We start from the raw sequence: 17,549 nt of genomic DNA, 5'->3' as shown, positions 1-17,549 counted from the left end.
AAATAGTGTTTATCATTTGTGTAAAACTGGGGAAAAATAATTATATATTTGTTTGCTTACATATAAAATAATCTCTGGATGGACAAATAAGAAACTTAAAACATTACTTCTAGAAAAGGTAACTTAGAAACAAGGATAAGTAGGAGACTTTTCATTACATACCTTTCTAGAACTTTTGAGTTTTGATTAAAGTGAATGTATTGCCCAATAAATAAAGAAACAATTTGAAAGTAAGATAGTAACTCTCTTATAAAAATAAAGAAAAATTGCATGCAATCCCAAACTTTTAACACAATGTTAATCACATTTGTCTATTTCTTATCAGTCTTTTGCTCAAATATATCTTTTCCTTTTTGTGGTAATCAGTGTTTAGTTGGATACAGTTTTTTAGCCTTCTATACGATAGTAATGAACCAGCATGTTAAATGGTTGAATAATATTCCATTGTGTAGATGTATACGCTGTTATATCCATAGCTATTCACCTACAGCTAGATTTTTCTTTCTAGTTTTTTTTATCATTATAAATAATACTTAGATAAATTCTTAAAGTATTTCCTTAGGGAAAAAAGCCTGTCTGTGAAGTGGAATTATAGGGTAAAAAGGTATAGAATCATTTAATGATTAGTGGTACATATTGCCAAATTGTTTTCTAAAAGGATAGTATAATGCCTCTCCGTGCAAATGCAAACATTGTATGCATGTTAGAGAACACAGCCAAACTAAAGGCAAATTTAAGAAAACACAGGATGAGACTTTGGGAAGATTTAATCTGAAAAGCATCTCTCACCTGTCTGTGGCTTAAGACTACCCAGTAACAGTAAACTGCTAAATTGTCTTAATAGACTAGTAGTCAGAGTTAAAAAAACCCCACAAATATCTGCTTGTTGTCATCTATAAATCACTCAAGTGGAAAGGCTTTAAGGCACTGACAGTTTAATGACAGGGCTGTAACTAATCTATAGGGACTGATTTATACTAATGTTTTTGGAGGGACAATAATCATAAATAAATAGATAATTGGCTGCCTTCCCACCAAGAGTAAGAACATAAACATGTAAGTACCCCATTTTATTTTAAGTTGGGAGAGATAATAGAGAACATTGAACCCAATGTCTTATCAAATGGCAGAAATTCTTTCTCTAGCAATGTAAAGAGAAGATTCATTTTCCAGGGGCTATACAAGAGAGCAAATTTATGTTAAATGCCAGATAATATTTCTTCTGTGTTCTGCCTTTTACCAACTGATCAGTATTTATGAGGGCCTATGAAATATACAACAAGGTAAGACATGGTATGTGTCCTTAAGACACTAAGACTATTTAGGGTTATAGCCTCAAACAGGAAACATAATCTGATATATAACTGGGGGCTAGATTTAGTAGTTCAGATTAAGTGCTGGAAAAAATCAGAGAACGGAATGGGAGTTTAGAAATCAGGGAGAACTTTCTGTTCCAAGATAGCGCTCCTGGACTGCTATTAGGAGAATTATCTCTTATTCACCTCTGCATTCCTAGCACCTACTGCCAAACAGCATGTATTTGTTACATGAATGGGCCAGTTCATGCTTTAGTAACCTTTATCTCCACCATGACAACGTTGACCATACAACCTTCCTTTTCCTCTTCCAACTACTTTGCTGAAATCAGTTTAACTAGGACAGTTGGTGTGAATTATCATGGTCTCCCAGGCCTCTTTCACTATGCTTCTACCTTGATAGGTCACTTGGTCCCATTTCAAAATAGCAGGTATTGTCCACAAGTTCATACTCTAAGCTTCCCTCCTGAGTTTTTAGCATACTGAAGTTCTTACATAATTTCATCTTGTCACCACTCACTGACTGAAAATGTGACTTAGAAGAGGTGTAAAGTATCCAAATATTAACATATTAGAGAAAGTAGGAATTACTGCAAGCAGCATAATATTGTGGGAAGAACAAAGACTTTGGAGTCAAATAAACCTGCTTTTGTCACTTACTAGTTGTTTCTTTGGATAATTTAATCTTTCCGAGCCTTAGTTTTCTCACATATAAAGTGAAGGTAATGATAACTACTTTTGGAATTGGTCTGCGGATTAATCAATACCTCTTCTTCCTTCCTTTTATATGCTTCAGAGTCAAAATTGGCTTTTCCTTTCTCTTCCCTTCCCCCCAAATTATGGGTATGGCAAAATGTTTCCTAAAATAAGTTTTAACAGCAAATCTCAGACTCTTATCACTGAACAAATGTATTATATTGCTGTATAACTTCTACAGAATCATCATAAGATTATTCCCTACTCTAAGGTAGAGATTGAAGATATATACATATATTTTCATGCTATGTTCTCTGATTGTTTTCCTCCTGCAAAATTTGGAGACTTTGTGATTTTATTATTATATAAAAATTGTTCGGCATTATCATACAAAAATTTTTCAGAGTTGGTTGGTTTCTCTTGAAACCCTGACATTTATACACAATTTCCTTATGTATTTGGAAAGAACTATTATTCTAATGGATAAAAGAAATGTGGGAGAGCATTAGTAGAAATCTTATACATAGGAGAAAAGTCTTTAAAAGATAAATGACCAACAGCACAGAGTATTAGCACTTCAGTCCCTCATCAAAGCTTTCAAGCAAGAATCGATTACAACCCAGCTCTTGACAAAGGCTCATTTGAGACAGCTGATGTCTGACAGAAAGAGCTGAATGAACAAGTTTACTATGTAGGCTTTTTCTCTAAGCTCTATACCTGTTATGAGTTAGATCATGAAAAAAAGGAATATCTAAGGGCCACATCACCTAAAGAACTACCTTTACTGAAAAACGATTTAACACGGAGCTCTCTGTTTTTACAGGGGAGTGATATAAGAAACATCTATTTAAAGTAATCTATTTTACGCAAAACAACAGTAGAAAATAACTGTTTATTATATTTCCTAATGATTCTCAAATAAAAAATCATGCAATTAAATTCTTCCTTGAATTCAGTGCCAGGAAATTTTGAGATGAACTATTAGGCTTCCTTTTATCAGACAATGAGAATTTTAAATGGTAATCTGTAAACTCTAAAGCATAGTACCTGGCGCATAATAGAAACTCAATAAATATACATTGTATGGATAGATGAATGAATGAGGATATGCCTATCACATTTCCTTTTTCTCCTTTAGCTGCCAGAATTACAGAGTTGAATTCAGTGTTTATATACAAAACTTAGCTCGTGTTTATTGTTTTTTTAAATCAGGTGGAGTGATCATCTCCAGCAATGTTCAACTGCAAGGCACAGGCATAAGGAAGGTGAATAGTTGGGTTTAACAAATTGAGTGCAATGGAGGAAGACAGAGATGAGAGAGTTTAAAGTATTACAAGGAAGTGATAATGATGGACCTTGAAATTTAATTAGGACAAGGAAGGAAATGAAGATTGGACACAGGAAAGGGTGGATGGAGTGAAGTGGTAGGGGTCAATAGATTGAAGGGCATGATAAGACAAAAAAAATTTCAGCACTGGTGACACTTGAGCAAGTGAGTGGAAAAGGAAGTGCTGGTCAGAGCCAGATGTTTGAAATCCAAATATATAAGGTGATACAGTTTCTATTTATGACCACATCTAAGTGTGGTGAATAAAGAGAAGAAAAAAGTTTCTCTGGAGTTGGACAAGTCTGGGAACTGAGAGAAGTATCAAGAATGATAACAGGAGTAGAGATGATAAGAAGTTCAGTTATTGTTTATGAGTGATAAAATTTGGGAGAGTTAATAGAATCCAAACTTCAAAAAATCTTGTCAATCAATTGCATTAGTAGAGAATGGCAGAGATCTGGTTTAATAACAACTCAGACCCAGCCCATTCTGGACCACCCCATACCTGAAATACTGCTAGGGGATTTTAGTTGACTCCTTCAGTTCAATAGGAGCCAATAATAAAATTACAGACTAGAATTGAGCATAGCACCAGACAAATTTCCTCTGAAGCATTATGCTCGATTCTGGGCCCCTTTAGAATGGACTAGGTCTAGACACCCTATCATACGAGGATCAATGGAAGAAATAAATATATCTTGGTTGGAAAGGCAAGAAAATTAAGGTAGACAAGATAGCTGTGGTTAAACTGATAAAGGACTACAATGAAGAAGAGAAGTTAGGCTTATTCCAGGTAATTCCAAGACCAGAACTAGAACCAAAAGGGAGAAAGTTGCAGAAACTCTCTATGGGAAGAAGCACTATAGCAAAAACCTTTCCCGGCTTTTAGAGCAGCTCAAAAATACACTATCTTTTGAAGCTTTCATTCCTCTGTCTCTAGCAATATTCAGGTAGAGACTGTAGTAATATCAGACATAATACAGGGAAAAATGCCTGCATAGTTGCAAATTGGATGTTAACTAAGAATGCTTCTAACCCACAACTCTAAGATATGGTGAATTCCATGTTTATTTGTTACCTGGGCAAAAGATCCAAGTCTTATACTTCTCTTATATCTCCCACAGGGCTATTCACAGTTATTTAGTACAACTTTGTTGGTAATAATCCAGCTTGACAAGGTCATGGGACAAGAAGCATTATGTAGCAGAAAAGCACAGGTAGATCTGGGATTTATATCTGGCACAATCATTTGCAGGACCTTGGGTAAGTTACAGAACTTCTCTGAGCCAAAAATAGTTTCCTCACATGTGAAACTGGACTTTGCCATTTACCTTGCAGAACTGTGGTTAAATGGGGTAATGTATATAGAGTGAGGATTAAATGAGCTTATATATATATATATATATATATATATATAGTGTCTGACACATAGCTGGGGCTTAATTAATGATTGCAGTTATGTGTGTGTTTTTTTAAAGCAGTAGTGGTAATCTTGATCTTAGCTATTGACACTCTAGAAGCTCCCATCACAAATAGCAAGAGCTTGAAGGACGGTTCTAAGGGTAAGGAAGATGCCTTTATTGGTGAAAGAGATGGAAAATGACTGTGGCTTCCTTAGCTATAGCCCACTAAGGTCACTCTGACTAGATCACAAGCTGGTAAGGGCAGTACGCTACAATCTACTTACAAACTTTACTAACATTCACTTTTAATCTTGCTTATATTGAAAACTATGTGTTCAAGTCATCAGAAAGTCACAGAATTTGAGAGATAAAAGTTCAGATAGGGTCACCCCTCCCTCATTTTCATAGAAGAAAAAAAAATCTAGATATGTTATACCACTTGCCTAATAACTCTTTGTTCTTCATAATCCCAGACTGACTCTTACCTCTTAACTGCCCTACATTTTATGACTGACATATGACTGTCTGCATATAAACAGTGAAGAAACAGTTGTATTGAAAATCACAATCTTTTAAGAATAGCAACTGACATGTTTAAATGTGAATAGGTATTGCTTTAGGAACTAATAAATAATACTTACATAGCTTTCGTAATGTCCAAATAATAAATTTTTGTTGCTGTGGTTGTTAATTAAGTAACTTATTTGGGAGCAGCTCAGAACCTCCAGTACCTTATTTGAAACTGGGACTGGGAAACATAATTTCTCATATTGAGATATAATAGTCATAGCATCTTTATTGTTCTTATAAACTTGCCTCATCCCTTCCTTAGTTGAGATCTGTAGAGAAGTATGTTAAAGAGGACTTTCCTGGTGCTGATCACATATCGAGGAAAGGAAAGATACACAGAAGGCAACAATTAAGGAGCATTTAAAAAATTGTTGCTGTGGCTACATACTGAGTCAGCCAACAGCAGATAAATTAACGGATGGATGGCTGTTTAAAAACCCCTATAGTTAACTCTTTACTTGTAAATAATATAAAACCGTCACTTTATTACTAGAATGCAATCAAATACAAAGATACAAACATATGCTGAAGGAAAGGATACAAAACCTATTCCCTAACAAATTACCCAAACATGTAAGAAATAGGATTTCACCTCACTCTCCAATTCCAGACTAACAGTTATTTCCTCTTTCAATTTTTGGTGGTGTATTTGGCAGACTCAATCATTAAGATTATTGGGCACTAAAACCTTTTTGCGCATCTATGTACACTAACAGGCAAATACTGGAAAAATGTCAGAGGAACCAGTTTCCATAGGTGGTTTTACATGACTGAACTAACATGTTTCTTTTACAGTTTTTCTCAGTATTTATGAAGGAGAGAAATGTGCTACCAATTTAAATGGCATAGGTGACATGATTAGTAAAAATTCTTCAGAAACAACCATGAATATAAAAATTATCAACACTGACAAAGCAATTAAGAAAACAAATAAATCTCTTTAGATCTTATCAATTTCAGATAAGAAGAAAAGCAAAAGACATGATGGGGTATATTACTTTAAAAAATATTTTATTTTGGAAATGTCTTATTTTTAGAATTTGTTTCATTAGATAACTCATGTTTTGTAATCTATATATATAAACTGGATCGAGTACCTCTGGCAGTCATATTCATTTGAATCTGTATACCCTAAAATACGAGAATAACTAGCTACTGGAAGTGAGTATTTGCACATAACTATACATGAGTACATTGCAGGGAGTCACAGAACAGGTAAGGGTTTGGCAACACAGCACAAAGGGGAGAAGTCTTGGTGTGAAGCTCAAACTTTATATATCTGGAAAAGGCAACGATTCCTTTAATTCTATCACTCTCAAAATCAAGATCCCTAGAATACTCAAAGCACAGAGTGTTTAGGAGAAAGGCCAAGAAGAACGCCAAGAGAGTAACAAGAAACGTCTAGTGCATGAGGAAAATCGGATTTGATAAAAACTTAAATGTTCTTTTGGACTATCTTGTCAACAGTATCACCTTGTATTGTTCTTTCCTAACAACGGTTTTCACGTAGACTGTGAAAACAGACAACTGCATCTGAGTTAAATATATATTTCCCGAATAGCATTAATTCGATTAATGTCAAGGAAATAAATTTTTTTTACACAAATACTTGATTCAGATACAATGCATGCACCACCAGGCAGTTATGATTGTAGTATTAGGTAGTAGTGTGGGAAGTATCCAAATCAGAGTTAAAAAAGCTTGTAAACTGGTAATTTAGAGTTATCTCAAAGAACACTTTTAAAAGGATAATTGTCTATTTTAAAAAGAGTAAAGAATGTATTATAAACAGTTTAGCCATCATCTATATACAGACTGGCTTCTTCTCAATTGTAAGAGGCCATCACCTTTTATCCTTTCCCTCTTTTCCTTCCTTTCAGTACTATTAGGAAACTATTCACAAGTGCACCCTTGGACAATGCTGAGCAGTAATTATGACTTGCTGACAAAGAGATATGAACAATTACTGAGCCCATTTTGAAACCCTACACTAATAAAGTCATTAGATGCCGCCCTTGCCATGATCCTTCTAAAAGCTTCTGAAGTTACAAGAACACACGGCATTGTTTGCAGGGACAATTGCTGCTGGCAGAACGCAAACCTTGAGTTAAACCATGCTGCAAATTGATCTTGACATTCTGTTAAGACCGCCACTAAAAATCAAAAGCAGAGGAGAAAAGGAGAAAATGAGTGGGTAGGATGTAATCATGGAACAGGAGGGGTTCCTCCTCACCTTCTCTCCTCCCTCTTCACAAGACAAACCAGGGAGAAAATGACAAACTCTCCTGGTGTTTTAGAACCTTTATTTTAAAGCATTAATTAAGCCTTGACCTGGGATGTTTAGGATGGCAATACATTTCCTTTACAAGTATGGGAAGGAAAACATGTCACAAAGGAAATAAAGAAGTTTGGGGAAAATTATATGGAAATCTGGCATGAAGGCTCTCTGGAAGTCTTAGTACTCTGACCACAACATGTCCATCTGTTTTATCAGCTACTTTTGCAGAATCCATATCTGCTCCTAAGGTAGCAGCTGGATATTAACACTCCTTGTGTCTCCCATGCAGACCCCACACCTGGGCTATATTTGCTGGATCAAATGGAAGTGTAGGGTTAGAGTAACATGGTCAGCTAGCTTCAGCCAGGCATGAACCAGTGAGTAGTTTGGAATTAAGGGTAAGCCACCGTGATGGAAAGTGCAGGCAAAGACAACCTACTGATAATAAGAGATTTAAGCCAATTAACCCTTGCCAAAGATTAAGTAATGTGGAAAACTATCACTTGGATATTAAGGCTAACAAGTACCTGTCAGCATAGCAGCAGAAGTCTACAGTGACCTGACAGACTGCACCCAAGTGCATTAAATTCAAAAGCTAATATTGATAGGCAATAGAATTCTGTCTGTGAACATTGGTACTAACTGTGTATGCAAAATTTAATACAAAGCTATGTATGTTACATGCAACCTGTGTAACTCAGGCACTGTCAGCAATTCCTAGGGAACACTGCTTAGAAATAGTGTGCAATGCCTGATTTAACACTGTGTAGCACGTACACTGATGTGCCACACACTTTCAACTCAGGAACTTACATATAAGCAACTCATTTTTCAGCGCTCATAGCCGGCTAATTACCCAGTTGGCACTATCCTAGTCAAATTCAATGTTTAAATTTTCTAGAATTAGATAATCTAAAACAATACCTATATTGGATGTACTAAGTAAGACATTTGCCATGTGGGCCTGTTCAGAACAAGTGATACCCATTAACCCACTTATTACTGGTTAATATTGGTGGTTTATTGTGCTACATATGTTATATGGCTTTCCTTCATGAAGCAACTTCAGTCAAGAACCTGCAGTTCAGCACCAAGGGCACTCATGTGCCAATGTTCCCATTACCCAGTCCCAAACAGCTCTAATAGAGGTAAGCAAATCAATACTTATTGTGCTAGTGTTTTATATCGTTCTCTCTCTATTTAATTCTGATGGTGCCCAAATGGACCTTTGCCTACCTTCTTGGCACAGCTCATCATGAAGCCAGTCCAGTATTCCTATATATCCTATGGGCATATTTACTTTAATCAATGTCACCACCAGTGCAGAAGGCTCAGACTACCATCCCAAATGGCCCCATTTGAGAGGCCAATTACTTTAGAGATATCATAGAGACTTGGTGAGTCTGGGGAAGAAACTTTGGAACCAATGGATAAACTCATCTTGGTTGGAATTCAATCCTCTTTCCAGATGGTGGGTGCCTGGGGCACATGAGCATAGGCCACGATAGCCTGGGGTGCTATAGTGCCAGCAGAAGACGAGGTACCCAGTCTGGACATTTTTAGTTCATTCTGCAAGGAGAAGGCTTTTGAAGGCTTTTGCTTTATTATTCCTATTAATGGCTGTGGGGGGAAAATCGCCCAATTAGAGGGATATGGTAGCATTTCCAATGCTCTTTCTACTACCCAAGCTGGTCTCTCTTATCCATTATGTTTCAATAAGCCTATTAGAGATTATTGGTTTATTTATCAATATAACACTTATTTTTTTAAAGGCACTTTAATGCATTGAGATTATAGACATAGCTCCCTTGGGGAGCTGACAACCTAGCAGGGAGATAGACGATAAACATTCAGTATAATGAGTGCCATCAATACAAGTTAGTACAGTGATACTATGGGAGCATATAGAATGTGCATTTTTACCCGGACTGAGGCAAGGGAAGAATGGGAAGATGCAAGGCTTCCTACCAGTGATATGTGTTCTGAATTTTAAGAAATTATTCTTTCATAGACCAAGCATTCATTCACTACATTGTGCTAAAAATATTTTTCTGCTCCACTGTCTGCCTATAAGCATATGCCAGTACCAGGATGAATCATTAACAAAACAACTTCTTGGAATCGGTTCCATCCCGGTTGGTTGGCCTTAATCCTCAATTTGGTTCAGACCACACAGGATTACATTTTTTCTCTCTTCCACAATTCAGATAGCTAATTATGAGGTTTAAAATACCAATATCCTTTTATAAGAATAGCAAATACCTGCAACCCAACAAACTAGGAATGTTGCTAATATTAAAAATCTCTGAATAGAAAGAGTGAAATTCTACTATCACCTTCTTGTGTCATCTCTTTCAAGTCCTTCCCTGGCTCACTCAGGTAGAGTGACTCAGTATGAAGTTCATCTATACTCCCAAAGCACCTTGTACATATTTCATGTTACATATTAGCTCTTATGTCTGTCTTGCTTACTAGACCATGAGTGTTTTCAGCATTAGCACTGTGTCTTTTTCAACTTTTCATCCTCAGCGCATAGCACCAATCCTGGTTCATATTAAACATTCAGTAAATGTTTATTCAATGAATAAACATGGAGGAATATATACCTTTCTTAAGATATTTTAGCCACTTCCAGAAGTGATATGCAAGATCTCTTTGTTTACCATTATCTATCTGTTTTTAGCTTTTTCTTTACCGGCATATCCTACTGTTTCTATCAGGATCGTTGTTCAACTGGATATTTGGGAAATTATACCCTCTAGCACCTCTCAAGACTAACAAGGGCTTTCTGCCTACTGCTTTAAGAAAGAATGGCTCTGAAATGCAACTACACATGGCAGCCAGTAAGACTATAGAGAGTTTTCCAAGAAAGAAACCTTATTTAGATATACAATACTGAAATTATAAGCAACATTCTTAAGTGGAATTAGAAGAATACATTCATTTGCCAAATTTTTATTGTTTCTTTCTCCCAGAATTTTGTAAAGTGCCTTGTTTAATGAGACAAATAGAATAAGTCCTTCCAGAAGATCACAATTTAGTGATGGAGAAAACAGGCAAGTAATCACTACTGCTAAAGTATGATGTCTCAGTTCACATTTGGAATGTTCCAAGATCAATCTAGAAGTTATTCTAATCCATTATACAGATATAGGTTGGTTAACTTAAGTACTCAACTTAGAAAGTTACTAGAATCATTTTGAAAGTGGGAAACCCAAATCATCAACACCACAGGGGTGTATACCAGTGACATTCTATAGTTCTTTTATATTCTAGTTTGTTAGTGAAATCAGGTATTCTGGTTTGTTAGCAAAATCAGGAAATTTGACTTATAACAGCAATTCACATTCATATTCTAGTAACTTTACCAAAGCATTCACTTAGTTCAATATCCTTCACTTGTCTTCTAGAAACAGGAGAGATTCACAGTAAATTATGGAGGACTAATGTTTCTGGAGGCTTAATCCAAGTATTTCTTAAGCAAAAATAAATTTGCTTGGCAAGTCCCTTCCTGTCTTGGGCATCAGTGTCTCCAGCTATCATACCAGAGGATAGTCTCAGAAAACCACTAAGGAAGCATCCAGGCTAAATAGCTTATAGGCTTAGGACTCTTGAAACTTATATAATTAGCCCGAACTAGGATAACTAGATATGGGACCAGACAAGAAATACACCAGGAATTTATTTCTAAACTTTAACATTTGTCATAAAGAAATCACAGTTGAAAGGAAACCCACAGCAACAACCTTATTTGTGATGTCTAGACATCTCTTCTGTATTTCCACATATTAATTTGTCCCATTTTAACTACCTGGTAATAGCAAATGATGGCACAAAAACTTTTGTTATATAGACCACTGACCAATAAACATTAGTACAGCAGACTTCTATTGAATTGAGAGGGAAAGTTTTAGGTTTTGTTACTCATTGTTAATCACATCAAATGGATGATGCAATCAATTTTCATGGCAAACACTTTTGAATAAATGTGATAAAGATCCAAGAAACATCACAGAGATGGAAACTCAAATAATTGTATTTAGATTAATCTATGGTAGATGGTAAGAAAATTGTGGCTAAAGCTAAACTCTTTCTGGGGGGCAAGAAATCAGCCTAACTTATAATTTCGTATATCAAAAGGTAATCTACTTTGACTCTCTCTTAGGAATATGCCATTCCAGTGAATTTTCATCTTGTGTTTGTAAAATGTGAATTTTACCATAGGCCTTAACTGTAATAATGAGGAGGTGTACATGAACAGTAGCTACATAATTTTATTTATTACTTTATAGAGAGAAATGTAATACCTTAACTTTAAATATCAATAGTTTTTAATTTGTAATATGAATAGAACTTGACTTTGAATAAGGACGTCAAGTATCTTAAATCCCAGAAATTATGTTCTCTTTCTCCCCACTGCCCTGTTTCTTGTTGCTATAAATGTTTATTAAATTCCTAGATGTTTCTATTTTGCTTTTAATATCATTTCTTTTTGTTTTCATAACAGTAACCTAATAATGGGATGCCACATTTTTTAAAATGTAGATTGAAATATCCTATCATACTTCACAGTTGGTCTTGCAATTCACTGGGAAATAGCTCTAAAGCCTTAAACAAGGCCTTTATTTTGTGTTTTAAAAAAGTGTCATAAGGAGTTAATAGGACACAGCTGTACTGGTTCTTTCTAATAAGCAGCTTCTGTCGCTTTGGTCACCACAGGTGTCTCTATAACCTGCAAACTCTTATTACTAGTGTATCAAAGTTGTGCTACTTAACAGACTTCTTTAGTAAAACATAACAAAGCAATTACATGGCTGTTGATTGCCAGTCATAAAAAAAAACCCCTCAAACACTACTTTTCAAAAGAAACTACACTGCAATTTTTTGTCATTGTAAAATAAAAGGAACTAAGGAATTAAATGGAGGATAGAACAAAATAACAGCAGGTAGCCCGCTGAACTTAGCCACTACAGATGGTTTAGAAATAGTGTTTCCTTCTCCATCAAGTTGTGGATAAAAGGAAAGGAGGAGATTCCTTACTGCCAGTGAATGGCAAAAGATTTAGCCAAGTCTCCAGTCTATGTATTTTGCCTCATGAAAGCCCTTCGATGCTGCATTTTTATCTGTTTTTGGCACTGCTTTTCATCACCTTTAACTGAGTGTGAATAATAACCTGATTTAATTTAAACAAATACAGGTGCTAAAGGTTCTTTATTTATGTATAACAGGGAACATTTCCAAGGCAGAACAAAGTCATCTTATGAAATTTCCTAACCATTTACTTAAAGAAATGAAGTATTAGATGAAGAAATTGCTTCAACATTCTTTTGCTTCACATTTAAGAGAAGAATCATCTTTCTTTTCAGATTCAGATTACATAAAACAAAGTCTGAATGATGAGCAAAAATTCAGTGAGCCATAAAATAATAAAAAGACAAATCAGATGATTTCTAATTGTTCTACAGTCATTTAAATTAGGTAACTACAATAGGATTGCCTTGAAATGAATGAATTTAATCTCCCTGTTCATAAACCAGCAGTCTGTGATGATGATTGTGTTAACACACCCAAAGTAGCATCACAGGATGTTATGGCCACATGTGTAATTAAACACGATGAAATATACTTCAGATGGCAAACTCAAATAGGCAAAATATGAATAATTATTCGTCACTTACAGATATTATGATTAACAAACTTAAGTAAATTTATCCTGACAGCTAGGAAAGGGATTTTTTTTTTTCCCATTGAGAATATGGATGTAATGCTGGCTGTGTGCAAAAGAATGTGTGCAACAAAGCGATTACATCAATTAGCATATGCTAGAGTTAAGCTATTACCAACTCCACTGGACTGGTCCAGAATGTCCTGCCTTCATCACTGGAATTATTAAAAACTAAACTTACTAGTAGGATTATATATTAGATTTTCCTTGTCTTTTCTGAATATTATTAGAAACAGATTTGAATATTCAACAACATTATTAGAACATAAGAACATACAGTACATAGGAAGGTACTATATTATTATTATTGCAAAAAGATAAGAACAATGTATTTTGGTTTTGGTATTCAGGTTATTCTTGAATTTAAGAAATCTTTTATTAGTTAAGGTATTTTTTCACAATTGAAAATAACTGCATGTTAACTACAACAAATAGCTTTTATCTAATTAAATGTAATAACAGAAAATTTAATGCTGAGGATGAAAATGTTTATGATGATAAGAAACCAAATACAATGATGACTTTTAACAATAAAAAAGCCCAACTTATAACTTGTGAACAACAGTATTACCTTGCTCTGTTGGCATCCTTTGTCAGGTCCCAAGCCCAGGTTATAAAATTTTGACTCAGATAAGAGACGATAGATTCAGCACAAAGCATTTGTGAGCAGAACACGTTGGTTAATACACTTTCATCGTGGTGGAGGTAGACAGCAAGAAGCTTTCTCTGAAAAGGGGAGAAAAGACTGATGAATTAAAATATGCACTAATGCAAGATTTCTTGAATTCTGGAAAGGCACAGTCAGTCAATATAAACAACGATAAAAATTAAATGCTATTCCCTAAAAGAGTACCTGACACCTGGAGCTCCTAAAGCATCTACTAATGTGAATACATTTTGCTTCCTTACACTCTAAAACGGCTAGGCTGATGATATTGTTTTACAGACTGCTGTCGCAGATTCCTGTTAACATGTGCAAGCCTATCTCAAGCACAAATTGCAATAGAATGGCATTTTCTTTAAATAAAATGGAATTACCATTCTTTGTATTTAACACATACTTTATATGTAAAGGGAAAATTAATTTTGAACTATTCAACTATACAGAGAAAAAAATACTGATTAAGATTGGATGCCAAAATCTCTCTTACACATTTTTTTGTTTTTAATCTGAGCACTAAATAGTCTCTTCTACTTGAAAGAAAAAGGTCTGAAATAAACTTGTTTTAGTTCCACAGGTAATTTCAAAGCCCTTAATGTGTTCCCGTGTCAAAGTCCTTACTTAAGAGCATGTGACATCTAATTGCCATTTGAAAGGATGATAGAAAAATGTTCACTTCACATGAATTCTTTCTAGTTTATATTTCAGAAAATGTCCAGTGGAGATTTTCATATGGAAAATTATTCTTTCCCTTTTGCCTGATAAAACTTGCTTTCAAGAAATGACATCTGCTCTCTTAAAAGTATCCTCTGTAATAGTTGGATAATCAATAAAATAACTGAAACTAAAAACTGAAATTGAGCAACATAATTTGCAAATGTCAGCTTTAACCACAACAATGATGATTAAAGAACCTAAATTGTCCTTAACTTTTTGGTGCTACCTTGTAGAAGAGCTGAGTTAAAGAACAGTCAGTTACCTGGACGTGGAAAGATAAAATTGTATGGTAAGGACAATATACACATCTAATCTGTGAAATTCTGGTGAAGGAAAATTTCAAGGAAGCTGTAAGAATGTGATGATGAAGAAATTTGCTGTGTGTAATTCTAAACAAAAGAAGGACATTTACAGAAAAAGGGCTCATGTTGATGAAAGTCTGATGCTTAGAATTATCCTGATAAATAATCCAAATAATAATCTTAATAATCCTAATCTTAATAATAATAATTAAAATATTTTCTTCAAAGAGGAATTTTGTACTAGATGAGGTAGCCACAGGTACTTTAATCCCCAGAATAAACCTGTAAAATAGTATTCTTAACTTCATTAGCCTATGAGGAAATTGAGCTTTAGAAACCTGACTTATCCTAAATTCTACAACTAGTAAGTAAGTAGTACATCTGGGATTGGAACCCAGATTGACTGACTCCAAGCCTAGTGTTCTTTCTTTGGATACTGTAGCAGGGAACCTAACTGCACTATAGTGAAGACCTGGAGAGCCTGTAGAATATTAAGGCACCAGATGCTCATATATCAGTGCTTCCGGGGGCCTCAGAGACAGCATGTAATGGGAATAAGGACAAAATGCTTCCATGTGTCCATTCATTCATTCATTCATTCATTCAACAAGTATTGGTTAAAATAGTCTTCGTGTCAGGCCCAGCAGGAAGCAGTGGTGATTAAATGCTGAACAAGAAAGATTTAGGGTTTTTTCATCTATGTTGATATATGCAGATACCAGTAGCTGGTATCTAGGAAGTTTGTAATCAGATACATTGTTGGAGAGATACTTATCTAGAAAATTCCTACTCATCCATTAAGGCTCAAAGCAAATGCTTCTGGGAAGCCTTCCCTGATTAAGAGCTTCCTTTTCTGGGCCCCTATCTCTTCTATTTTAGTATTACAATTGTTTACCAGTTTCCCCTCTAGACAAAGTTTCTCAAGGGTGAGGACCGGGTCTCTTTCAGTCTTCTTTGTATCCCTAAGTTAGCACAGGTCTCAGCATGTTTGAGGAAAGAAACATGAATGCTGATATCAACCACAGCCCTCTGGCAAAAAACACACCAAATGGTAGCAGCAATGCCAAATCACTCTTAGTAAACAAATCTAGAAATCTGCTGCTTTAGGGAAAGGAACATGAACCTGGCAGCACTAACAAATTCAGAGCTCCTCTTCTTAGAAGCTCTCTGGCCCAACAGACAGGGGGATGTCAACCTCTAATTCTGCTTGATCGTATCTCAGCAACTACCTTTAATGAGACACTGGGAACAAGAGAGCTGTCCACTTTTGAATCAGCATATTTCTAACCAAACAATAGCAATGGCTAAATCTTTAAAATGCCTATTTCTCTCAAGAACACTGCAATGGAATATTTAGACTTTGGGAAAGAGATTAGCGATTTACATTGCTATCTCACTGATTTAATTTAAATGCTCTTCCAAACCAAACACACATGTGCTGAAGAGGCTACTAGGAAACCCAACATGGAGAGTTCCCTATACGTGCAGCTGACAGTGTTGACTGAAACTAAACTTGGAAATCCAGGGCACTAATGCACAATATCAAGCAATAAAACAGCATCTCTTTGGCAATATTTAATTTAAAAAAGAAGAAAGAGGCAGGCGAAGATCAGGCACTGTTTTGGAGGATCAACCATTCTGCATTTCAAAGCATTGGTCCCTGCAATATCCAGGTTACTGTGCTAGAATCTCGACTATTATATCGCAGTTGTGAGAGGGAGGGCAAAGATGTGTTTACTCAGTGATTAGGCCCTTAGAATAAGCCTCTAGCTCCTAGAGAGACCGCTCACCACTTATTCATTTGGGCCAATTCACAAAGCCTAGGAAGATTAAACATCCATGCTGAGAAGACAAGCGAATGCAGACGGTGAAAAAGAAATAAAAATTCTTTAAAAACTCTGAGATGACTTCATTATTTTTCCACAAGGAAACTTTAGGAAAGTGTTTAGTTAGAGAAAAACCCACATTGACCTCTCTCTAAACCCTTAATCTTTCCTTTGTGGTGGCATTGCTTTGTGGTAAGCGACTGGCTCGCCTCACCCCTCTTTTCACTAGAAGCTGAGAGAAAAAAGGCTCTGGAGAAACAGTTTTCGTTCTAGGGACACAAACCCCTGACACTGTTAAAACATGAGATGCCAGGAAAACACACTTAAAAAAAAATTCTCACTTTAAGCTCTAAACTGTGAGAAAGGAGATGATACAAAGAGTATCAGAAAAGGATCTTCAGGTTGGGGGTACTCCCAGAGTAGCTTTCAAAAGAGAAACTGAATAATCTTAAAATAATCTTTTCTCTCAAACACAATAAGCTTTCAACAAAAATTTTTCTTCTGCTATTATGACAGTAAAAATAAGCCAAATATAAAGCCTCAATAATATGCAAATGCTACTAAATTTGGGCAACATAAATCTCTGATAAAATTATAGGCACACCTAAATGAACCCCGGACTCAGATTTCTGATTACTTTATTGAGCTCAACTAAACACAGTCCAAAACAGTGAGAACTGGGTTCAGCATATCAGAAAACTGCTTTTGCGAAGAAAGGGCATCTAGTA

At 35.5% G+C, this 17,549-nt stretch overlaps 1 protein-coding gene across 3 annotated transcripts in view; it reads right to left on the bottom strand.

The window, feature by feature from the left end:
• The window catches only part of FAF1 (Fas associated factor 1), a 481,277-nt gene that overhangs the window by 122,817 nt on the left and 340,911 nt on the right, over positions 1-17,549 (bottom strand). For all 3 annotated transcript variants that reach the window (XM_082370942.1, XM_082370941.1, XM_082370943.1), the window contains one exon: positions 13,887-14,041. In XM_082370942.1, coding sequence (XP_082227068.1) covers positions 13,887-14,041 — 155 coding nt within the window. The remainder of the gene's footprint in view (positions 1-13,886; positions 14,042-17,549) is intronic.

Source organism: Balaenoptera borealis (assembly GCF_965194805.1).
Source record: "Balaenoptera borealis genome assembly, chromosome: 1".
Taxonomy (NCBI): Eukaryota; Metazoa; Chordata; class Mammalia; order Artiodactyla; family Balaenopteridae; genus Balaenoptera; species Balaenoptera borealis.
Note: the sequence above shows the minus strand (reverse complement) of the source record. Positions and strands in the feature narration are given on the sequence as shown.